At 35.8% G+C, this 27,238-nt stretch overlaps 1 protein-coding gene across 4 annotated transcripts in view; it reads right to left on the bottom strand.

The window, feature by feature from the left end:
* MACROD2 (mono-ADP ribosylhydrolase 2) overlaps positions 1-27,238 on the bottom strand; it is a 1,143,457-nt gene that overhangs the window by 485,330 nt on the left and 630,889 nt on the right. For all 4 annotated transcript variants that reach the window (XM_087919277.1, XM_087919278.1, XM_026712814.2 and 1 more), the window contains exon 7: positions 10,743-10,773. In XM_087919277.1, the coding sequence (XP_087775403.1) occupies positions 10,743-10,773 (31 nt within the window). The remainder of the gene's footprint in view (positions 1-10,742; positions 10,774-27,238) is intronic.

Here is a 27,238-nt window from a genome sequence, read left to right as displayed (position 1 = left end):
AAATATTTTACAATTTAATGTGCTTCTCTTTGACGTGAGATTTTTTTAATTTCCACTCTGTGAAATTGTCAGCAAGCAGGACTTTAATAAAAGTCTTTCCACTGACTATACCATTAAAATTAATTTACCTGAGTGCGATAAAAGCCACATTTTATTCCTTCTGTTGAATTTCCTTTGCTAATGATACTTTAGCTTTTTTAAAAAAAATGTCACATTTCCAGACGACAGCTGACAAGGTTCACAGTAATCAATAGCACATAGTACATTAAGCAGAAGGGATAAAGTCAGAATCTACTTTCCAGGCTGAAATGAACCAGTTATAATCAGATCCACAAAGTAAAAACTTCAGAAACTGTTAGAGATCATCATCCAAATCTGTCTCCTGACTCAGGAACATCCCTAGTAATTCACTAAAGAAGACTCTACAAAATTTCATTCTTGTTCTTTGGCTGCAATTGTCTTTTCCACTAATTCAGTAGCTTTCTTGTCTAATGTGCTTATCTAATGAACAAAAAAACTCCCAAACAACAGGACTCTCAGAATTGTTTTAACTATAATGAGAAATATTGCAAAAATCTTTGATTCTTTTCATATAAAGTATATAAGAAATACTATTGTGTTTCTTGATTATTTTTAATGAAAAAATACCTATCACACATTATCTGTTGCAAGGAATCAGATTCTTTATGCTAAGCAAATAAAACATTTGTTAAAATTCATATACAAATGTAAAGATATAAAAATAAGAATTAGAGAGCTTGTTGTGCTGAAAATAACAGTGTCTTAGTTAAGTTTTACCTACCTCAAGAAACATTTGACAACGGATTAAAGTGAGAATATAGAGATACTTTAGCAAGTTCTGAGCTATAGTCAAGGGTGGGATTCTACTAGTTCGTCCTGGTTCAGGCGAACCGGTAGCTCTGAAGATCAGCTGGGAGAGAACTGGTTTGCTCTGATGATCAGCTGTTGGGCCCACCAACCAGCCCCAGCTCTAGTCTGTGCTTTATTTCTGGGTTTTCCAGCTCAGCTGCTTTGCATGGCATAGCAGATTGTCATGCGTCAGCTGTTTTACACACAGGGCCTGCAGCAAAAGGTGAATTGGAAATGCTGCGCGTTTACACTGGTTGAATCCCATCCCTGGCTAGTGGGCTTCTTCATAAGTTACCAAGCTCCACAAAATTCTGTTTAGCATGTAATCTTTACAATGCTGTGTCACTCAGTATGTTGTGGTGAGCCGGCAGCAGGTGCAGATGGCTGAGGAGAGCGAGGACTCAGATGAGGGGCCAGGACTATTAGGGAGTAGACTGCTGCCTTCAGAGATTGTGGGGGCTGGCAGCAGCAATGAGGAGGTTCCCGAGGAGCCCGTGCCAAGTGTGTGTGCGTGCAGGATTGCTCACAGGAAAAAGCAGCTACAACTGCACGGGCAACTCAGGAGTAAGGCCGCAAGGTAATAGCCCCTCCTTCAAAAAGATAAAAGGCAGCTGTGCAGCGAACATTCTTTGTAGGAAGCAAAGACTTTTTGAAACTCAGCCTCATGGACATTACAGTTGGTATTTCAAGACTCTTGTGTTGCACACTATTTCTTATCTGTTATTTTTGGCAGTCTTGCAAAAACTTGGCAAGGCTCTTTCTTGTTGGAGCTAATTAGTTGGAAGCAGCCTTTTATCTGTGAAGAAACAGGATTCTTAGCGGAAACATTAAAAAAGTTGTGCTGCTGCCTTTGTCTGGTGTTCGCTCTCTTGGAACCAGGTTTGGGTCAGAACACAATGGTGTACTCGCTCACTCACTCAGATATTCAAAGAATATAGAGAACTTCTACATCTTGAAAAAAAATTTTTTTTTCCACATTGCCTATTATTAACTGAAAGAAGACTGTCAATGGTTTTTACTCTCAATCTCTTACTAACAAGTTTGAAGCTGACCTACAATTGCTTTTACTTTTGCTGGCCTTGAACCTGATTTGAATAGGCAGGAAATATCACGAGCCAATCAGCTGACCTTCCAGCTGACCAACAAACTTTTAAAAACCATCAGGTTGTGTCCTTCCTGTATATTGCTGCACGCTTGGACTAAGAAAAATCCTTTCTCTCCCATTCCACACAAAAGAAAAAAGAAAAAAAAAGCACTACCCCTTCCACATTTTCAGTGTATGCTGCATGCATTTACAAACCAACAACAACAAAATTGATACAGAGAAAGCCACCCTGCTGTGAAAGCATCATCAGGCAGTTTGTATTAAAAAGCCCCTGCAAGCTGTGATGTCAGATGTTAAGAGGAGAGAATACATTATTTTTACAATGAAGAAGTTTTCACTGTAGCTGTTTATGTCTATAAATATATGGTGTACTTTAAGTATGCAGTTCTAGGCTGCATAAATGGATAGAATCAAGATCACATGAAGTGTTAATACCACTTTATAATGCTTTGGTAAGGCCACACTTGGAATATTGCATCCAATTTTGGTCACCACAATGTAAAAAAGATGTTGAGACTCTAGAAAGAGTGCAGAGAAGAGCAACAAAGATGATTAGGGGACTGGAGGCTAAAACATATAAAGAACAGTTGCTGGAACTGGATATATCTAGTCTTACAAAAAGAAGGACTAGGGGTGACATGATAGCGGTGTTCTAATATCTCAGGGGCTGCCACAAAGAAGAGGGAGTCAAGCTATTCTCCAAAGCACCTGAAGGCAGGACAAGAAGCCATCGGTGGAAACTAATCAAGGAGAGAAGCAACTTAGAACTAAGGAGAAATTTCCTGGCAGTTAGAATCAGGGGAACAACTTGCCTCCAGAAGTTGTAAATGCTCCAACACTGGAGGTTTTTAAGAAGAGATTGGATAATTATTTGTCTGAAGTGGTGTAGGGTTTCCTGCCTAAGCAGGGGTTGGACTAGAAGACCTCCAAGGTCCCTTCCAATTCTGTTATGCTATTCTACACCAACTGTAGTATACAGTCGCTATAAATTTATATGTATGTAATCCCCTGAACACAAAGGCTAGAAGCAGTTGGAGAGTGCATGTTGCTTATCTAAGCAGAAAAATCAAGCTCAGTTTTTCTATAGAGTCATGAGTAAATGTTTATATCAGTATATTAAATAAAGAAGTTTTGTATATGATAACTGCCACAAGAGCCTCATTACTTATATGGTTCTTACTGGAAAAAATATTTCATTCCCCTCTTTGGAAGAATGATTATCCAAGTCATTGGAACATGTTTCAATATCCAAACTGAACTTTGTTATTTAAAACAAAATTTGACATAGAATTTAATTTAAAACAGAAATCATTCCTGGACTATTTTATTTGAATTTTATTCAATTTTCTATAGTTTCTTGTTTAGCCCTTTCCACCCACTTCAATAACAGTTTTAAAACTTCCATCAAAACATTGCAATATTTAATTTTCTTCTTTTTAATTTTAACTAATCTAGTTATCTCTTTCCACATTTCTTTTTTTAACAGCTATGTGCATTGTATAATATCTTCCTCTCATCCTCATTTTTTGCATCAGATATTCTCCATAATGAATAATTTTCCTCAGTCTATTTTACCACATCCTTTCATCAAAGCCATCTAGAGTGACTTTGCAGAGTGAGATGGGCAGGATATAAATAAAATAAAACAAATATAAATAAACTAAATAAATAATTTTTTTCTCATACTTGCCATTTGCATATATCCATGTATTTTTTGACACTCAGTAATATTATTATTTTTATTCTGTAGCAAAAAGCTTCCATCAATATTTTCCTTATATTCACTTTCATTCTGTAGGGAAACTAATCTGTCTTCTTTTTCATACAAGACTCATACTTTCTCTTCCCACAGATATTCTGCTTTCTCTCTGTTTTATTTCACTTCCTTTATTTGATTCAATGATAATTTTTTTCCAGATCCATTTTTGATGCTACCAAATAATGAATTATTCCATATTTATATTCCATACCTATAATCTATTGTCTTTCTTGTATCCTTCACTTCTTTTCTGAATACCTCATAATAAACAATCAGACCAAAGATTTTGGATTAATTCCTTTTACACAATAATGCACAAACAAACTTATGCTTAAACATCCAGGCTCTTTTCTAAGCAGATGTTCAACATTTGCTATTTACATTCATTCATGGGTCTCCAAATGCCAGTTACTTTTTTTTGTACAGTCCTGCCTTATTCCCATCATTCATTCATGTCATCAAACAGAATAATGAATGTTGTACAACTTTTCACAAAATTGTGCAATCTTTTTCATAAACCACAAAATTTTTCCTATCTTTTCCTTGATACAATTCACTAATGTATACCTCATAACTGCCTATATTCATATCCACCTGCAACAACCTAAATAATAATAATTAATAGCTTCTGAAATACATGTTAGCCTTTTAATTCTACTCCCTTGTTGTTATTGTTTTTGCATCTATTTTATCAATGGGGCAAGATTAGAATACTTTCATTCAGATGTATTATGTCCTTCGCCTTTTTCTTATTTTTATAAGAGGCAGCAGATCTGTTTTTCTTTCATTTCATTTCATTTGTTAATTCATGCTATTTACCATTTATTCTCTTTACATTTCGGATCATTATTTACCATATGCCATGGCTATCACCAGATGGGTGCATAGGTATTGCTTCTGTTGTCCATCAAGGCTTTGATCAATAAAAACTTTAACATAATGCATTTATTAAGATAGAGAACATCCTATGACATAATTAAATTCCTAATTTGCTTCAGTAAGAAAAATAACATAATATTATTTTTTTCTCCTCATACCGAGTAGATGTTTAGGACATCTGTAGACATTTGTCTTCCTAGCTTGTGGTGAACAAGAATATAGTATAGTGAGAGAATAATTTATTTATAACAAGACTTCCTATGGATTTTGAAATTTAGAGTCAAATGATAAGGAAGCATGAGAGCCAGTTTATTTGGCAGAAAACACTAATTTATAAAGCTATTTTAGTATTTCACCATTCAGTAAAACTAGAATAAGAAAGTTGCCGATCAAAGAACTGAATTTAATAGCTTTAAACTTCTTTCTGGAGTCAACTTCTGGGCTAAATATGTCTTATTAATACTCATTTTAGAGGGTGAGAATTAATCAGGGGACATCCTGTTAATAATTTCTATGCATGTACGAAATATTCCACAGGGAAATTGAATGAAGAAACCCTCTGGAAGATGGGCAGCACACAGTTCAAAATAAGATCGCCATTTAATAATGTATGTGACAAATTCTTACAGAATATCTAATCAAATTACTGAAATACTTTATTCTAATCGCCCCCAAGCAGCAGCTACATTAAATAAGAATTCCAAAATCAATCAATATAATAATCATTCCCAAGACCTATTCTAAAGAGACTCTTAAAAACTATTTTCTCGTGATTACACTAGAGCACTCTTCATGTAAAATGTTGTATCGTAAACCCACAAAGGGAAACACGTACAAAGACTATCCCTATCACTTAATTTGTGAATAACTTATGGACATTCCAACAGAGATTTCAGAGGTAGAAAATGTTTCTATGGATGGAAATAAGAAACAATCAAAAGTATACCCTCAAACCACTCTTCAACAAATTTTAGAGATGTATGTGTGTTTGTGTGGAGGCTAAAGATATGAATGAGAGTGGACACAGACTCAAATAATGATGCATTCCACTCATAATTCTGCAGTTTGTACAGAGGTAGAACATGCATAGAGTGAGGCCAGTCAGATTTTCATTTAGATGTTGACTAGCTTGTTTTATGAGCACGATATGGAGGTGATGGTAAAAATAAAATCTCCCAAGCTACATTCATAGAGAGAAACTTAAGGATTTCTAAAAGTTAATTTGAAACAAACAAACAAATATGTTAAAATATTTAAAAAAAATAACTTTTGTGAGAATGAAGTTCAACCTATAGAAATCCCCAAGTAGAGAATAATATGTTCTCATTGTGCATTTACTGGAGTATTGAAATTACCCAGGCAAATGAAAGGAAATTGGAAGGGGGAAAAAAATCACTGATTCTACATTTCCCCGTGGTTGAATCAAACAATTGGGAAAAGGAAAAGGGATGTTTGAAACGGTGGTTATTTTCAAAAACGGTGTGCTTTGAAGGAAATAGGCAGATTTTCTTTTTTAAATCCTAGCAGTCTCAGAAAACACATATGCACATATCTTCTCAATTTTTGCAATGTTCACAGATAATCTTAGATAATTTCTGATTCAATATGGAGTGGATACAAGATGCTCTATCTGTCTTTAAGAAGCATTGTGGAAAAAAACTGCATGACACTTGCCTATTTACTGATTTATTCACATTCTATTTCAAGAAAATCTATCACTTATACATTTATATTTTCTCTGTTTTATCCTACAAACTGATTTGCAATGTAACCAAAAGGTCAGAAAAGCACTAGAATGATATAATAATATATAAAAAGTATATTTAAAAAGTGCTATTTAATTGTTAAACTTACTATTATTACAATAAAAAATAAGATATTAGGTTGCATCTTGCCATCTATACCATTCAACGTGTACACAGAAAGTTATGAAAAATGCACATCTGGAGGAATCTACCATTGGAGTTAAAATTAATAGTTGGAATATCAACAATCTCCGGTGTACAGATGATACAACATTGCTCATGAAAAGCAAGGAGGATCTGGAGTGGTTAATCCTGAGAATCAAAGATGAAGGTGAAAAATTAACATCACGAAAACAAAGATAATAAAAACTGCAGTGAACACAGAGATTAGAGTGCAAATCAATAATGAGACAATGAAAACAGTAAAGGAATTCATCTTCTTGGGCTCTAAAATTGACCAAAGTGGTGACTGCAGCTCTGAGATCAGAAGACATATTGCACTTGGAAGAACTGCAATGTCTGTCATGAAGAACATCTCAGAAAGTAAAGACATCAGCCTCACAACCAAATGCAGATTAGTTAATACAGTATTTTTTTCCATTTGTTACTTATGGCTGTCTTGAACTCTGAAAAAGATAGGAGAAGGGTTGATGCCTTTGAACTGTGGTGCTGGAGGTGACTATTACACATCGCATGAACTGCAAAAATAAGAAATTCTAGACTCAACTTCACCAAAAAATATCACATGAAACCAAGATCGCCAAACAGAGGCTGTCATACTTTGCTCATGTCATGTGATCTGACTCCGTCAAAAAGACAATCACATTGGGATTGATCAATGGGGAAAAGGAGAAGGGGCTCCCTTTAGTACTCATAAAAAAATGACACTGGGATGACCTTGGCAGATCTGAAGGAGGTGATTTGAGACAGAGGGAGTGCTGATCTGTGAGAATTGAAAACAACTGAATGGCTGATGATAAATAAAATGTGAACAATAAAAGGAGTACCAATGTTTGGTTCCTTTTTGCAAATTACAATCAGAGGTGGTATTCAGCCGTATTCAGCCATTTCGGACCGGTTCTGGCATACCAATAGTGGAAATTTTGACCAGTTCAGAGAACCAGCAAACACCACCTCTGACTGGCCCCGCCCACCTGCCCTCACCATTACCTCTCCTATATTTCCTTGGTTTTTAGCTCAACTTGCATGTCAGAGTAGATTGCTGTGCCTCAGCTGAGCTAAAAAACTGTTCAGGCAGGTCACCAGCATTGACAGAGATCGGTATTTGAGCTCTGCGTGCATGTGTATAGAACCAGTAGGAAAAAAATTGGAAACACACCACTGATTACAATCATTACAGTGTCCTATACAAGTTTAGTACCTTATACATTTCTGATTTTCTACTTCTGAAAAGAAGGTTATGGAACTTGACACCTTCACTTAGCCTAATGATAATTTAAATGCCCTTAACATTTTGAGAAAACTGATATCACATTATGATTTAAATACTTGCTGGTTCTATATTTTTCTTAAAACAGTGACATAGTATATGGCTATTAACTAGACATTTCATGTCAGATAATTTTTTGCATCTCTGATAGGTCAGCTTCATTTTCATTGGTAGTAAGCACTAAAACATTGACAGAATAGGTGTGCTTACGTATGTTGGAAGTTAAGGGTATGCAATAGCTTGAGAGGCAACAGAGAGATGTTCTGGATGCTCTCCATAGACATTAAATTTGGGAGCAGCAACTGTTGTTCTATCACATGGCAACTGAGTTTGTTTCACAATCCCTTTAGTAAAGTCTTGTGAATCATTAACCTGCCTATCCATTTAAGCTCTAATATTCAAAGCAAGTGGCAAAATCATTCATGTAGTATAGCTAGGAATGGGATCTCTCACAGGCCTCAAATATTGCAAGATTTACTAGGGCAAGCTCACCCTTTCATCAGAACTATAACAGGCTTAATCATTTTTATGTCAAACTGGAATAGCTAAAGGAATAGTAGGTATGTTTGCTGCCTTGAACTGATTAAATATTTTTAAAAGGTAGAATAAAAATCTAGTTGATTGTTGATGATGATGATAATGATGATCAAGCAAGTTCCAGATAATTCCATAATACATCAACTTTCTAGTGGATAGATTATTAAAGCAAGGATTTTTTTCTATATTCTGTTTTGATACTAGTTAAATAATAATAATAATAATAATAATAATAATAATAATAATAATAATAATAATAATAACCAATTACAATTGCAAAATGAGATAACTTTGGGATTAACTCTGAATCTTTGCAATTAAACTTATTTACAATCAGACCCCACAAACACTTAAAGAACAGTGCAGTAATCTTATTGCCTCCTTGTATTCATTAGTGTTATTGCCACATACCCTTTTCTACATCCAGGAAAGAATATTAAAAGTAACTGACATGTCTAGAAAAAGTATAAGACAATAAACCTTTTGTTTTTCTTTTTGTTTTAATTTCAGGACCAAATGCAGAATAATATTTTTTGTTGTTATGTAAGAAATTTAGTTTCTAGAACTTACCAGGGAATCATAAGATATAATAGTCTTCCTGTATCAAGTATATCATTTGTAAGGGTTTTTCAAATGGGGCTTAATTTTGGTTTACATTGATATATAAAATCCAGCATCTTTCATTCTTTGAATGTTTTAAATTGTTATTAATACAATATATATGGGGGGTTCCTCAAAAGTAAACACATAAAAGACTATTTCTTACCAAAGCATCTCGGCATGGAACATACCATATACCAAATATATGGTAATCTGCCTCTATTTTTTTAATTGCTATACAAATAATTTAACCAGGAAAATAAAAAGCTCAGATAATTTGATGGTTTATTTTGGATGTTCACTTTGAGAGGAAGTCAGACTTATTCTCTAATTTACACTGTTATAGTTCTGTAAAAAAATGGTAATCATACAAATATAAATGATGTCCTTTTAGCCAATAATTCACTGGATTCCCCACCCACCCCTTCTGTCTCTCTTGGGGAAAAAGAATCATTGAGCCCTAGAAAACAAAGGCTGAGAGGACCTGGAATTTGCGTAGTCTAGTTCCCTATTCAGTGTAGTACAAGGCAGTTTGAAATAATTTCTTTCTGCCCTTCAGTTTTATTATCAAACATAAGATCACAACTAGGTATTTCTAAAAACAAACTTGCTTTAATTGTTTTGCCACCAGAATGCCCCTGTTAACTTACATAGCTAGAAAAATTGCTTCAGGATAACCAAATGATGTTCTTAATACATATAGCACAATTCTATCCAGTTAAACTGGCACGATAAAGAACTAGTTCTGGAGTCTGACATCGTTTTATTAAAAATGCAAAGGATTAATGCTGAAACTGAAGTTCAGACATATCATATGCTCCACAATCGAGTCATGATTCTCTTTTCATGACATTCATTCATTCACTCAGTTTATATAGCCACCCATCTCACTTATGTAACACTAGGCAGCTTACAACAAAACAGATAAAACACATAAAATAGATTATAGATATTGGTGGGGGGGGAAAACCCAACTTTTTGGTTTAGTTTTTTTTATTGTCACTGCACCTCATACAACGAAATCAGATATTGGGGAAACCCAACTTTTGGTTTAGTTTTGTTTATTGTCACTGCACCTCATACAACGAAATCAAACTCCATCTTCAGTGCACATCATGACCATGAAAATAAACACAAACACACATCCTTCACACTCCATTGAATTGAAAACCCCCAACATCGCACCAACACTGTTCTATGCAGTAGAATTCAACAGAGCGAATGCCCTGAGATAGAAGCTGTTTTTCAGCCTATTTGTCCTAGGACATTACAGAAAGCCAGTAGAGGACAAGGCTAATGTAATCTCAGAGGGATGATGTTTCAAAGGGCAGGTCAGGCAGAAGAAAATCTCTCCTTCTGGGTCCTGCCAGCCAACACTCCTTAGCCAATGAGATGTGGAACATGCCCCATCTGCTGGATTGGGTAGAACAAATAGTAACAAGCGACATATCATTGTGCTTATGCTATAGTGAGCTTCAGAAACACATTATGCACATGAAATGCACCAAGTTGTATACATTGAGCTTTATTGACATCAAAGTAATGGCAGTTTTGAATCCAATCAAAACAGCTTATTCTTGTCAATATAAACTCATAAATCCTTGCAAGACAAGAACAATACTTTGAGATTTTGTTAATTTTGTAATTTTTGAGCACAGCACAGTTTACCTGCGTAGACTGCCCTACTAATTCATGGAGTATAATTTAAAACAATAAAAGCGATAGAGGAAAAACACTGTTTCAAGTTGATTGCCATAAAACTTTGTTATATAGAAATTCACAGTCAGTTTTACATACCATAAATGCCTGTTGAGATACATGGAAAAGCCTGTAAGACAAAAAAAATAAAAGATATATATAGATATATATATTAGATATTTTTAGAAGTACTTATCACACATAATGATTTAGTACAAGGAAGGTATAAACTGCATAATATGAAGAAATATTCACATTTACAGTAAGTCATCAAGTCTTCATATACAGTATATCCCAATCTACTGAAAGAAGTAGTCCTTCTAGGAATCAGAAACTCATTGAAAAGTTTCTTTCAAAACTGAAGGAGAGCAAATTAGCTCTCAGCACAGCACAGCATTTTGGGGGGTGGGGGAGGTAAGTTAAACTTTTTAGCACCTTGCTAAATGTGAAAAATGGGAGGTCTGGAGAATGTGTGCTTTTAATGAAATTGTCTATAATACCTAATAAGCTTTTAGCATAATTACAAAGTTATGGATGTGTCAGCCTTTAGATAAAACTCACCTGAAGCCAGTGCCATTTGCTAAGAAACTACCATAGTGTTTTTCTTTCACAGCATAAACCATTTGGTACTAAATAGGAATACAGTAGATATATAATTTGATTTTTCAGCAATCTTTCTGAAGACATTCATATACTCAAGATATATTTATTCATATGTTTGTATCCTTCCCTTCTTATTCCAAAGGACAGCTTTCCCTCATATTCCATAGCTATGATTCTGTGAGATGGAAGAGACCAAGTTGAAGCATGTCCCACTTCAATGATTACTCAACATATGTTTATTGTACAATAGAATCAGAAGATAACAATACCTTTATCAGCCATGTTCAACAGGCTTCACATATTAGGAAAAACTTCTGAAGGAAGAAGGTGTTTGAAAGCTGCTGCCTATGACCAGTGGCTGGAAGGCTGTGTTAATCATTTAGGCATATACTTAGAAGTGATATATTTCTTCAGTGTCATTTTAGTTTTACCCGATGAAGACAGCATAATATATTTTTCTGGTCCATTATATGTTATTTATTATTTTATTATTCAAATTAAACTGCTATGTTTAGTTTTAATTTTATTACTATTTTGGAGGTTTGCAAGCTGCTCAGAATCAGACATGGATGGAGCAGCATATCAACTTAGTAAAAGAAATCAATAGTTAGAAAATAATTTTTGAAACTGTTTTGGAGAAATACAAGAAACTGATTTCGATTTAACTGAAGCTATTGACAGAAGAATGAGTGGAGAATATCCAACTTCATATATTTTAATAATAATAAAAAATAGACTTTTATATGTGGTCCTAATCCAGTCCAATTCACAGGAAAGCTAAAACAAACTTTGTGTCATAGTCTTAGTTCAGCACTTTGAGAAACTTCATTCAAATGCACAAAACATCTGTGTAAACTATCAATGTAAATTTGAGCCAGTTAGAGCATTGAGGATTCCTGGCATTACATTCTATTTGGTTTGGTGATGACTTCAATATTGGTAAGATATTAATTTTATGCAATTTATGCTTGTATTTTTAAGATCTGGTTCAATTTTTGTATGCATTACAGATATTAAACGGCACTACAATACATCTAGAGTGGTTAATGAATACAAAGAAAAATTAGAAGTCAATGACAGACAACAGCATATGATTTATATTACTTTGTTTCAGGAATACTGTTTATCTGAACCACATTTTTACCTAAGCTAAACTTTGTATTCTGTCTAGTACACTTCACATATGGCTATGTTGTAGAAGCAAAAAAAAAAAAAAAGGATTATTATGTTGACAATATAACTAGCTATCTGCACAGTAATTCTCCTTGCTTTCTCTCCATATATATGTCATGTTAGCATGGCTCACTGAGACATAAATTAACCAACTACATTTTAGCCAACCATAATGTGCAAAGCTAACCCATGTGGATAGTTTACAGTTTAGTGTGTTGCATGAACCTATAAAACAGGATAAATCTTGTACTCTAAACACACAATAACTAGACTCTACAGCAAAAAATGGAGGGGAAGTCTTCCCCATCCATCATTTTCTCTTTGGCTAAGAAAGATAAGCTGTTTTCAACTTCTTATTCTAAAAATGAAGAAATATTTTCCCTTGGAGCACCCTATATTCAAGGTGGAGTTTTAATAACAATGCAAATGTCTCTTTTTCCCCAGTGCTCTTCAAAATGTAAGGCTTTTCCTTCATAACTCGCTGTAAACAGTAATTTTGTTGTTTGACATAAGATAGCATACACCTGTCCTCTGTTACAGGGTTTTTTTCCTGAATTTTATGCATTTTTAAGTGTGGGTTGTTATGTAGCCTAGACACCTTGAAAACCTCACCAAATTTTAAAGAAAATATATATTTAGAAAAAAAAGATTGTAGGCTTTCATGCTGAAAAACAGCCAATAGCCTGGGGCAGAGGTAGAAATGACAAATAGAATGCAGTATCCTAAAATTCTAAACAGAGACATATTAAACTGAAAACTTTGTTGAAAATCCCACTTGTTATTATGATTTTAGCATCAAGTAGAAAGGATTTGTCACAGTCTAACACTGATTAACATCTTCATAAATTATTTGGATGTGGGAGGTGAAAGTACCGTTTCAAAGAAAGTACAGATGGCACAGCTAAAGAATGCAGCAAACCCGTTACAACATGTAAGAATCTACAAGTATACAACATATACTGACATTTCTAAAAGAGTAAATTGTTCTAAAGTCATAAACCAAAATATTTTCCATCACATGGAAAATTAGGATCAGTACAAATTGAATGACAATGCAACAATTTAATTTTGCAAAAAAAGAGAGAGTGCTTTCTCAACTATTCATAAAGACGCAGCACATGTGAATACATACAATGTTTTGTTTGAATATTATTGGAAAATCTGTAGAATTTCAAACTTGGGATGCTACATTGTCTGAGCAGCAGTAACCAAAAAGAAGCAAGACTAATGGGGAGAAAACATGGGGAAGAAAAAATGAAATATAAGAGGGAAAGCTGAAGGAGCAAGATGTTCATTTTTATGCTTTGAAAACAAATTAAAGGACAATACGGTAACAATTTGCTAAAATATAAAAAGCTGTCATGATGGGAAATAGAGAAAAATGGCTTGCATTTGCTCTGAAGGACAGGGCAATAGATAATAAGCTTGAGGTGCCAGAAGTTGAACTGAAGTTAAATGGTATGAAGCATTTCCAAACAGATGTTGAACTGACAAAAAAAAAAAACACCTCACAGAATTATAATCAAGTCCTCTCCTAAAAGCTATTATAGCATCATAGAATGGCTATGTGAATTGGAGGGGAGAGAACTGGCTGAAAGTAGAAAAGAGAGTTATTGTTCTATCAGGATTCTTCTATACTTCTCTTTTGTCCCTTGCACTGTGCTTGAAGGAGTAGGTTCATGGCTTGTAGTTACTTCTGACTGGTGGTTCCTGCTAGCTCAGAAGGTGCAGGCCATGACCAAGATAGGGCCTTGTCCAGCTTTGGCTACCATGCCAACTGCAGCCTTATAGGGGATGGAAGAATCTGACCATAATGGCTCCTGCCCTATTATCACCCTATTGGGCTACTGCAACAACTCTATATGGGGCTGCCTTTGAAGACTATCTAGAAGTGTCAGTTGCTACAAAAAGCAATGGCTAGAGTATTCATGGGTGTTTACCAAGGGGTACATATTTGCACCTGTTTTGGGACCTCTGCGTTGGCTTCCTGTTTGCTGGAGAAGCATACAGAGAAGCAGCTGTTGTTTCCCCTTGATGGGTTGCTTGGTGATGATGGGATTGACCTCCTGGAATGGCTGCCCACTCTTAACATTTCCTACCTTTGAGAAAAAGCTGAAGACAAATCTTTCCCAGAACATTTTGGGAGCCGGATTCCATATGTTGTGGCAGGGTTTAATTTTATAGTGTTATTGCACATTATTATTTTGTGAGTCACTGAGCGTACTGTGATTGAATTGATACACATTTGATGAAATAAAACCCACCACAAATAACTTTTCTACTCTTGTTTACCAAAAACCAATAGCATGATTTTCTAACATTTTCTGATGTGAAATACAAAAAAACTAGTCTAAAATTTAATAGGCTTCTGTCATAAGAAGTAAGAACCCCCAATCCAGTCCCAGGAGCAGAGGAACAATAGAAATAAGAACATCAACCAACTTTATATGATAACTCCACCAACTACAACCCTCAGCAATTCTAGAAATATTAAGCATGGATCGCAACAATCAAAAAGTTGCCTGCCTTGACATAGGAGATCTGAAATCTCTACAGTATAGGAATTCTGTGGTACAAATCCCCTTGACTTTCGCAGTGCAGATGGATGTCAAAACCATTTGCATATGAAGTGAACACGAACATCAGATAGGCAGACTGACAGACCAAAGAATAGAGGCATTGTTTTTAACATTGTGTTTGCCATTGGTGCTGTTTGATTTGGTGAAGAGGCTATGTGTCTGCCTTTGAATCATTGTTGACTCCCGGCAGCTGCCTGAGTCAAATCCCTGCAGTTTTCTTGGCAAGATTTCAGAAATGATTTGCCCTTGCCTTCTTCCTAGGATGGAGATTTATTTACTTATTTATTTAAAGGGTTCATATGGCTGCCCATCACTCTCAGTGACTCTGGGTGGCTTACAAACAATAAAAAAAAACCAATATAAAAAGGGTAATATTGGCCCAGTTCATTTTCTGCCTAAGGTGGGATCAGAAGTCACTTCTATAACTACACCAAACTGGCTCTCTATGGTATCCTTGCATGTTATGAATATACCTTTCATAATAGAATTGACGAAGAATTTAAGGGAAATGAAAACTGTAGAGAGAGAGAATCAAGACATTTGATCAAACATAGGGATCTCTCTTTGTCTCCTCTATCCTCATTGTTCCACAAATTTATTGTAGAAAGAGTATCTGATTGGCTAACAGTGCCCCTTCATAAGAGGAAGGATACAACCAAATATCTTAGAATCAAACTAATATTAATATGTCCCAGTTTCCTAACACCTATTCACTTCAAAGACGAACATCAATAATTTGATCATACTTTTGGAATGTATTATCTTGAAAAGAACTGTGTATTTTAGTAAAATGTGACAGTAAATTAGAAGAAGTTCATCTCCTATTTGCTTCCCTGGATGTTTAAAATATGCCCTTGAAAGAAATGTAGAAATTTGTGAAGGCAACATGATCCAATACCCTTTTTCTGCATTTCCATTATCTGTTGGAGCTTTTCCCTCAAAGATAAAGTCCTAGTTTGTACATTTTCCAGAACACTTATGCAAAGAAAATTGTGCAGAAAGATAGAATTTCAAAAACTAAGAATCCTATGGAGAAAAAATAGTGACCTATGTTCTTAAAAAGTGTAGATAATCCACTAATTTTGTCACTTTGTCAAAGAATGCAGTAAGATTTGTCTGGCATAATCTGTTTTTGACAAACCCATGTTGGTTTTTGGTTATGACATTGTTTGCCTCTAGGTGTTCACAGATTCATTGCTTGATTATCTTTTCCAGAATCTCCCCAGGTATTGAGGTCAGGCTGATAGAGCTGTAATTTCCTGGATCTATTTTTTCCCCTTTTTTGAAGATGGGAACTGCATCAACTCTATTCCAGTCTCAAGTGTACACTGATCGGGACACAAAGGACAGGTATACATATGTTTTGTTGATGGTTTTGAGTAATTTAAATATTACTTTGGACTAGAGGAACCAACCAAAACTGCCTAAATGCCTAGTATTTTAATGCTAGGAAGAAAATTATTTAGTGGCTATATCTAAAATTAACGTTTAATTCATAATTTTCTTTCTCATAGAGCATGATTAAAGGACAAAAGCAGCAGGTATAATGTTGTAAAACATGCCACTGATGTTTTTTCACCGCTAAGGAGACTCATGCCTAAAAAAAGCATATAGACCAAATTTCCTTCATCTCCTTAAGCAGTAATTTAGTCTAGATATCAAGCTAAAATTATTGGCAGAGAAATAATGTGAAATTGTCATTGTGGATGTTGGCACAGTCTGCTTAAAATACCTAAGTGTCCAATATGCTCATATTTGTAGTTCTCTCTGCATATTATAATAGTCTCACTCAGAGGAAAAATTCAGTCTCATTGGAAAAAACATGGCTAACTTCTAGCATTGTGAGGCAAATGGTGTTTGCATCAAAAGATTTGCACCTGCCAAACATCAGGTTGCATGCAATACCCTGACTTCTAAAAAGGATATTTGATTTGGGTAGAGCGGGGGTGTCAATCTCAAGGCCTGGGGGCTGAATCTGGCCCACAAAGTGCTTCAATCTGGCCCGCGGGGCTATCCTGGAAACAGCGAAGGATTGGCCTGCGGTGCCTCTGCCAGAGAAAATGGAGCTTGGGGTGGCTGCGATGGCCTCCTGCAACCCTCTGCCAGCAAAAACAGAGCTTGGGAGGGCTACATGCGGCCTTCCCAAGCTCTGTTTTCACTGACAGAGGATTGAAGGAGGCTGTCACAGACACCCAAGCTCCATTTTCTCTGGCAGAGTACTCAGGCCCCCCACAGGCACCCCTGACACAAGTGAAATCAAGCTGGCCACACCCACTCGGCTCCAAAGGTTAAACACAACCCTGATGTGGCCCTCAATGAAATTGAGTTTGACACCCCTGGTGTAAGCTTGTAAAACATTCAACTGACACTTGTTTTTTTTAAAGGAGCAGGGTTTTTTTTTCCAGATAACAACATGAATATTTATTGTTTTCATGCAGTCTTCATATGATCGAGTCTTTTATCTGAAATGGGCCTCATGAGGAACTGAACTGACTGGAAATTATGTCAGCATTGGCTAATGGTCCAAGTAAATACCTAAAATAAGCTCTGAATACAACCACACCTTGTTTAACAACTATCTTGGTTAGCAACCAATCACAAATATGATAGTAATAAGTGATGATTTAAAAAAAATTCTGACCAATGCACACATTTACAACAATAAAATCCTTCAGTGTGAAACCGATTAAGATATGGTCACTTTCAAGCAACAGCTGGGGGCAAACTGTAGGGTTCTAGAATAGAATAGAATTATTTAATGGCCAAGTGTGATTGGACACACCAGGAATTTGTCTTGGTGCAAATGCTCTCAGTATACATAAAAGAAAAGATACATTCATAGAGTTCTAATCAACAAAAGTTCACAGAGCTAAGCTTGTTCCTTTCACTTAACATTTTTAGAGGTACAATGCACTACAGAGAAAAGCATCTCAGGAAGAAGTAGGTTATTTAAACAATCTCTCTACGCTGCAAAGGAGCAAAAAAAGGGAAAAAAAGGTAAAGCATATGAAAAAAAAATTATATGAAACAGCTGCAAACTGTGATCTTTGCAACGTACTCTCTTTCTCTCAGGTGCACACTCACTTAGGTACCAATTCACTTAATGGCAGTTGTTGGAACAGAGCCACAGTCACTAATGGAGAGGGCGTATTTAACTTGTGTTTAACTTGCACGTAGAAAATAGCACACTGTATCGAGGAAGTTAATTTCTTCATATTATATAGAAAATATGGCCATGTGCACAATACATACAGAAGGAAAGGCAGTGCTTAGTGGTGAATGCAGTTTTCAAATGCATTATGATTCCAGATTCCATCCACAAAAACTCTTATGAGCCAGGATCTCTATTCAAGAAACTGGGAAAGGGAAAGAACTTTGTCTGGAAGTTAGGCTGCTTCTGTTTCTGTTAAGAGAAGACAATCTGCAGCCAGAGGAATGGATATAAATTCTGCTTTGGAGATTATCAAAACACTTGAAAAACAAGAGTGGCTTGTAGAACATCCAGCTGAAACCCTTGCATGTAAGCATTCCCCAAAGGCAGCTGTCTAGCTTCTTCTTGAGCACTTTTAAGAAAAGCATCTTCATCCAATTGGTTCCATTGTTAAGCTTTAAGACATTTCACCTAATGTTCAACTGAATCTATTATCCTGTAACTTAAACCCATTAGATTTGGCTGGGCTCTCTAATGCAGCTGAGATTAAAAGTTTTCTATGTAAGAACCCTGAAGATATTTAAACTTTTTTTTTAAAAAAAAAATCATACCGTTTAGCCTTTTGCTCAGATTCTTTCATCTTTCCCCATAAATTTCTATTCCCTAAGAAGATCATTGTAAGGATGGATTCAATATACTTAACAGCATATGTGAAACAGATCATAAGGCAGTATGAAAACAGGTAAGAGACAACACCTGAAGGAGAGAAAAATAACCAAAATTTCAAAGGGGGAAAGATTAAAGTGGTTTTCAAAACAAACTATCCATAAGAGCCAGGGGAAAAAAGTATAGGATGAAAGTCTTAGAGAACAAGAATGGCCTGTGACACCTGAACACCAGCCTTCAAAGTCAAACAAGAAAGAACAAGGAATACTATCTCAAACAAGAATGTCAACAAAGAGAGGAAAATAGCAGGAAGAGAAAAATGAGAGAAGTGTTTGGAAGAGAAATCCTAGGAAAATTGACAGCTAAAGGAGGAACCAATAATAGCGGTGTAAGAAACCTGATAGAGACAAACTAAATTAAAAGAAGATGGAAATACTACATTGTGGTTTTTTTCAAAAAACATTATAAGATGGCACAAATATTTCAAGAGAGAATATTTTCAGAAAGCGATTCCACTAAAAAGTGAGGTACAAGGGACAACTGTTGTCGAATAGGAAAGTAAAGGCATGAATTGAAATATCCATCAAGTCCTCGACTTATGACCGGTTGTTTATTGACCATTCAAAGCTGTGATCTACCTGAGAAAAAGGACTGAATCTGAAGTTCCAGTGGTCTTTCACCCCATCACATATCTGCATTTTGGGTGCTCAGTAATACAATCCTGTAGTCACAAGACCGCAATTTATATCAGTTTTGCCAAAAAACAGGACCTCTGTTTTTTGTTAAACCACACCATACTAAACAACGGTTTTGCTTTAATGGCTATGGTGTCCACTGAATGACCATAGTTGCACATCCTTGACCAGTGTGCATGTTTAACAATCGCTGCAAAAATGTTGTAAAATTGGGTCAGTCACATGACTGACTCATTTTATATATGTTATGACTTACAACCATAATGTGCAGGCTCCATTAAGTCGCTGCAAAAATGTTGTAAAATTGGGTCAGTCACATGACTGACTCATTTTATATATGTTATGACTTACAACCATAATGTGCAGGCTCCATTAAGTCATAACTCAAGGGACTACCTGTATTTAAAATTACAGGAAAAGAGGGAGTTAAAGCACTAGCATTATATGCCAACAGAGATCTGTGCGGCTTAGAAATTCAACATACACTATGTGACTCTACTGAAGAATGATGGAAGAGAATGTGCAATATCACTGACCTCTTGCACTGATTTCTATATATGACAAGCTTTTCTTAAAATCTTAGTAGGAACCTGTAGCAATGAATAACAAGCTATAGAGGCTATAAATAGAACAAATACAGGTAGTCTTCGACTTACAACAACAGTTGAGCCCAAAATTTTTGTTGTTAAGTGAAACATTTGTTAAGTGAATGCCTCATTTTGCAACCTTTCTTGCCAGAATTGTTAAGTGAATCACTGCAGTTGTTAAGATAGTAACATGGTTGTTAAGTGAATCTGGCTTCTCCATTGACTTTGCTTATCGGAAGGTCGCAATGGTCATAAATATGAATCAATTGCTAATCACATGACCATGTGGTCATAAGCGTGAAAAGCAGTCATAAGTTATTTTTTTCAGTGCTGTTGTAATTTCAAACAGTCACTAAATGAACTGTTGTAAGTTGAGGACTACCATATTTGTTGTTACCATAGTTGTTTAGTTTGTTCCGCAATTGTGAAAATGGCAAAATTCTAAAAAGTGACAGTTGAAATAAAGTTGAACAATAACAAGTGAGGATATGGAGACAACATCACTTTATTAGTTGAAAATAAAGATTTAGAATTCATCACAAAAGTAAAATGAAAGCTTAAAATGCAGATTAATGTTACTTGTTAAGAAAACAAAGGTTAAAATTAGCTAGGATGTTTTCTGAACCGAGAAATGACAGCAAAGATAAATACTGTAGCTCTGGGTTTGTTTGTTTGTTTTTCAGTTCTAGCTAGACAGGGACAAAGACGGAAAAATAAAGAAATTAATCCCAAATGGAAAGTAATGATAAACTGAGACAGTACCTTAAAGGACAACAATATTTCTATGACAATATAGAGCTTAATAATTACAGCAATAGTTCTTCCAATGGTAATCTTTGGCTGTTAAAAGGAAAGAGTGAGGATTGGATCTGGAGATAAGTACAAGAGTAGCATGGAAGGGATGAATTGATCCTGGATGAAAATAAGGCTGGCTGTTCCCTTGAGGTGATATTGTAAGCAGATGGTGGATTCGGAAAAACAACCATGCTTGGAAAGGTTGATTGAAGTAGAAAAGGGGAAAGCAACAATTAAGGTAACTAACTGAAATCATGGTCAGTGGATTCTGTCTAGAAGAGCAACAGATTAGCAAGGAGAGATTGAGATGACAGACATTTATTAATGCTGTTGCCAGGAGTGATTCCTGGTTGATATTTAGATTTTTATAGAGAAGTCTCTAATCTGCATTATGTAACTGTATTTTATAGCGATGATCTCTTTGAAGGCTGCAGAACCATACTAGAGCCAGTTTGGTGTAATGGTTAAGGCACCAGGCTAGAAACCAGGAGTCTGTGAGCTGCAGTCCCATCCTGAGCATGTAAGCCAGCTGGGTGACTTTGGGCCAGTCTCCCTCAGTCCAACTCATCTCATTGGGTGGTTGTTGTGGGGAAAATAGGAGAAATGAGGCATGTTTGCCACCTTCAGTTCCTTTTAAAGGTGAGATTAAAAAAACTAATAAATAAATGGAAATAATTATGGCCTACTATGGAACTTCAAGATGAAACAGAATGTGACAATATGATTCTGTCTGAAAGGTTTCCCCGTTTTCTTACTTCTCTTGCTTTAAATTATGTACATTTCTAACCATGGGATTTAAACACGTTGTTTTATTGTTACATAACAAGTACATTTTACCTTATTTTATTTATCTATTTACCAAATGTCAGATGCTCCCTACTCCCTAAATATTTATGAGAATTTCGCTTTCTTCTCACAGGCTCAGTTTATTACACATACACACAGACTAACATACCACTGTGTCATGCTATTCTTTTATGGATGTCTATATGAATCTATGTTAGTCTATGCTAACATCATATCCTTAAAGAGAGCAAGTGCTTCTGTTCAAATGAAGAAGACATTTCTCATCAAACATCTTAGTGTTACATGAACTTACTTGAAGAAACCTGCTTAATTTACATAACTCCTTAACAAATTCCATTTCATCTCTTAAGAGCACCTCATCAGATCTTTACTAGGCACCCACAAAGATAAATAGAAATATGACTCTCAGATAAATATTTGCAGATCCTGGTACCACAAAGGTCTTCCATTTCTATAATGCTTTATTTATACAACAGCAGAAGCAGAGCGGTTGAAAGACGTTGTCCCAGGAGGTTAAAAGGGCCAGAAGTATATCTTCAATCATTTATTATTCAAACAGATTTAATGGAGACTAAAGAGAGTTCTTCTAAAAGGAGCAAAGAGGGAATGCATTTTTCTATCTTTCATCTAGCCCTACTGAATAGACAGGAGTAAGGCTGTAAGGCAGAAACCAGAACAGGTTTTTTTATAAGGAATACTAGAAGAATTATGTTTACAGATTCAGCAAGTTTCTCAAAGGACTTTTAAGTTCTGCAAGCTTTTTTATTTTATTTTACATGTGGATTTACTAAATAACCTCCCAGCAAAATTATCACTGCAATGCAAAGAATCACAAGTTTCTATATATGTATTAATATTTTTTTCAATCCATGTATTGCCAATAATATGTTTTCCTAATTAATTAAAGTGTTGTGCAAATTGATTAATTGATTGGTTGATTAAATAAATAAATAAATAAATTGTTTATTTAATCAAACAATCAATCAGTTTGTATAGCACACATCTCAACAAATAGATTCTGGTACATCTGTATACTCACAATGGCAGAAACCATCCCTACAGAAGTTAGTACCACATAGAAAGCATAGTTCCTTTGACTTTTAGTCATCCAAACTAGTTCAAAAGAATCCCTGATACTTTCATATCAACTACTTTTGTTGCCAACAATAACCAGTGGTAACGTTCACTATAAAACAGAGGAATATACATTATTTAATTCCTGCTGTAAAATTAATTGATTGTGCACCGTCAGGTTGGTCTCAAGTCTTGGTGACTAAAAAGTACGATCTCTGAGAAGATTTGTTCATGTCTTGTAATGGTCATCCTTTCTTCTTCCTGCCTTTCAGCTTTCCCATCTTTGCAGACTTCTCAAAGCAGATGAATTTTCATATCCAAAATATTTGGGCCTCAAGCATCAGCCCCACTAGGAAGACCACTTCAGGAAATTAATTCCACAGAAAGATTAAAACTATTTTTATCGGGGCTGACAATAATAATAGAATTATACAAATCGCCGCTGCTTCCTCTTTGGTAATCCAATGAATTAAGAGAGGCTGTGCCGCTTCCAAGAGTTGTCTCCCCGTTTTGGACTTAAAACCATTTAGCCGCCTTTTCCTAGGTAACAATATCTGAATATTTTCATCAAGGTCATCTTGAACTTTGGAAGGATTTGTCTATGTTCCATTTTTTTGTTATCTTAGTTATCCAGGGTATTCTTGGGTATCACTTCTGAATATTAAAAAGTATTATTTCTAATCTGCTTCTTCAAAACTTAATTTTCATTTACATAGAGCAAGGGTCTTTAAACTTGGCAAGTTTAAGACTTGTGGACTTCAACTCCCAGAATTCCTGAGCTAACATGACCAGAGGAGGAATTCTGGGAGTTGCAGTCTATAAGTTTTAAAGTTGTCAAGTTTGAAGACCCCTGACATAGAGTATCATAGGAAAAACATTCCATGTACAATTCTGAACAGATTCCAGCATATGAGTATCTTCATTGTTTCTCTACCAAATGCAACAAATTTCTTGACTATTGGTTCCTTTCATATTGATAAATAATACTATAAGGCAAAAATGTTCTTCAGTTTAAATTCTAAGGTTGTTTGCTATACAGGTGATACTCGAAAAATTAGAATATCGTGCAAAAGTTCATTTACTTCAGTAATGCAACTTAAAAGGTGAAACTAATATATGAGATAGACTCATTACATGCAAAGCAAGATAGTTCAAGCCATGATGTGTCATAATTGAGATGATTATGGCTTACAGCTCATGAAAACCCTAAATCCACAATCTCAGAAAATTAGAATATTACATGCAATCAATAAAACAAGGATTGTACATAGAACAATATCGGACCTCTGAAAAGTATAAGCATGCATATGTACTTAGTACTTGGTTTGGGCCCCTTTTGAGCAATTACTGCCTCAATGTGGCATGGCATGGAAGCTATCAGTCTGTGGCACTGCTGAGGTGTTATGGAAGACCATAACACCTCAGCAGCGGCCTTCAATAGCGGCCTTCAGCTCTTCTGCATTGTTCGGTCTCATGTCTCTCATCTTTCTCTTGGCAATGCCCCATAGATTCTCTATGGGGTTCAGGTCAGGCGAGTTTGCTGGCCAATCAAGCACAGTAATCCCACGGGCATTGAACCAGGTTTTGGTGCTTTTGGCAGTATGGGCAGGTGCCAAGTCCTGCTGGAAAATGAAGTCAGCATCCCCATAAAGCTCAGCTGTGGAAGGAAGCATGAAGTGCTCCAAAATCTCCTGGTAGACGGCTGTGTTGACCCTGGATTTAATGAAGCACAGTGGACCAACACCTGTAGATGACATGGCTCCCCAAATCAACACAGACTGTGGAAACTTCACACTGGACTTCAGGCATCTTGCAGTATGTGCCTCTCCATTCTTCCTCCAGACTCTGGGTCTTGGTTTCCAAATGAGATGCAAAAGTTGCTCTCATCAGAAAAGAGGACTTTGAACCACTGAGCAACAGACCAGGTCTGTTTTTCTTTAACCCAGGTAAGATGCTTCTTATGTTGTTGGTTGTTCAGGAGTGGCTTGACAAGAGGAATACGACATTTGAAGCCCTTGTCCAGGTTCTGTCTGTGTGTGGTGGCTCTTGATGCACTGACTCCAACCTCAGTCCACTCCTTGTGAAAGTCCCCCTAACACTTTTGAATGGCCTTTTCATGACAATCCTCTCCAGGCTATTTGGATTTGGGATTTTCATGAGCTGTAAGCCATAATCATCTCAGTTATGACACATCACAGCTTGAACTATCTTGCTTTGCATGTAATGAGTCTATCTCATATATTAGTTTCACCTTTTAAGTTGCATTACTGAAATAAATGAACTTTTGCATGATATTCTAATTTTTCGAGTTTCGCCTGTATCTGTTGTCATTATTTTGCTCTTTATATTTAATTTTAGTCCTATGTTTTCATTGATCCAGATTGATGGGGGCAATATGCTGATTCTGTAAACTGTTTACAGGGGGCTGTAAGGCACTGTAAAGTAGTATATAAGTCTAAGTGCTATTGCTGTTATGCTTTGACTTGTATTTCTAGAGCTTGCAGATCATTTGCACTTTCAGCTATTGGAGTAAGTGCAAAATACAACAATGAAATCAATTTTCGAGTGTAGGAATCACACTTTCCAAGATTGAATATTTGGAATGCTTAGAAAATGTTACCAACAAATTATATGTTGATGAAAGATTTTTTCTTTCCAGAAAGAAATTTGGATTCCATATAGTGAAAAATACATTAATTGTTACATTGTGTGTTATATGAAAAATTTTAAGAAAGAAATGTTGATGTATTTATTTTACTAGGGTTATACAAAGCATCGAAGAATGCTTACACTTCAATGAACTTTTAAACAAATCCACACATACACAAAGTTGTTTTGTGAATCAACAGAGGCCCCTTTGCATCTAAGGCTGAAATGAACCCACCATGTTACTGTGCTTCACCCTGCTTTGGGATTTTGGAAGATGGGAGAAGCTGAGCATCACAAGCATGAAATTGATAGCTATATAAATTTAATAAATAAATAAACGTTCACTTGAAGCAATGACAGGGAATTCCAGCTGAGTAGATTTCTTCAGCATAGGCAGTAGGGAATCCTACAGCAAACACTGGGTGTAGCTAGCCAAAGCCCTACTGGAAAATGCCAAGGGACTCCAAGCCTGGAACAATTAGGTGCCTCCCAGGCTGGATGACCTAGGCTATGGAGTGCAGAGAACCTTAATAAAATCCTGAAGGATGAAATTCCCTTTTAATATCCTTTAATTGTTTTGGAAATGGCAGCTGAAGAATTGCCCTCCAGTTGCTGGCCTGTAGATAAGATAAGCCAGAGACTTCCTCTTAGGCTATGGATCTCCTATGGACAAGAAATGACTCCTCTGGCAGAGCTGTTGGAGAAAACTAAGGCCATAGTGTTTGGAGGCTAGCTTCAGTGCAGTCCCAGAGCTATCAAATTTAGAAGTACCTTTCAGCCTGGCTGAAAGGACTTCATTTCTTCTGTCTGGAAGGAGTTCAAGACCACCCTCATTGCTTCAGCCAGGTCTTTTGCCTTGGTGAAACAAATTAGGTTGTCTCCAGGCCTGAAACAAATCAATGTCACTTTGCAGAAATTTATTATTTACTAAATAGAATTTCTTAAAGTAGGGTATTAAGCATGAGTAGCTCTCATAGTAAACTCACATCTTATAAAAAATATATTAAGTGAATCTGTCTCAGGATAGGAATGCCTTTTAAATGTTTTTGTTCTAGAAAGTGGGCTCCAGGACCATTTTGACATATTATCTGTAAACAGATGGTGCTAAGTGTTATTTCAACTACATTATCACCCTGTCTACTTCAACTCCTTTTTCTGCTTTTTTTTTAATATATAAAGAGATAATTATCAGGGACAGAGGGTGGGTGGTAAAGAAAAATGTAAGCTAACTTTTGTGCTACATGTTTGCCCCAAAGTTCCTTCCTAATAAAATGGATGGTGTGCTGCATCTTGTATGGATACTATTGTATAGTCTATTAGAAAAAGTTCTATTAAACCTAATGGTCTCCCCAGATAAGTTATGTATAAAGGGAGAATAGTTTGTTGACTATTAGTGGCTAGCATATCAGAGAGTCTACACAAAAAGAAAGGAACAAAATAGATCCTCCCCGATCCCTACCATTTCTATATTACCATGATCTCAGGTGAACAACTGATGTGTGTATTTTTCTTTGAGGTGGGTTAAGAACACAATAGAATGCCTTGAAAGGGTATATAGTGATGACAGATAAATGTTTAAGGAAAACTGAGGTGTGTAAAAAATGTCTTGGACAAACAATGATTTTGATTTATAGAAAGTGGATGTACGCTACTGTTTTGCCCAAGTGGACATTACCTAATTTCCCTTGGAATTCAATCACACGTCCCACATAGCCAATTAAGCATGAACATATTTATACCAATATAGTTATTTCCTCAGCACCACAGTCCCCACTTTCTTCTTCATTCAAAAATCTTGCAATGGCTACCATAGCAC

Source organism: Pseudonaja textilis, chromosome 1, assembly GCF_049901715.1.
Source record: "Pseudonaja textilis isolate UNSWEBS1 chromosome 1, rPseTex1.2, whole genome shotgun sequence".
Taxonomy (NCBI): Eukaryota; Metazoa; Chordata; class Lepidosauria; order Squamata; family Elapidae; genus Pseudonaja; species Pseudonaja textilis.
Note: the sequence above shows the minus strand (reverse complement) of the source record. Positions and strands in the feature narration are given on the sequence as shown.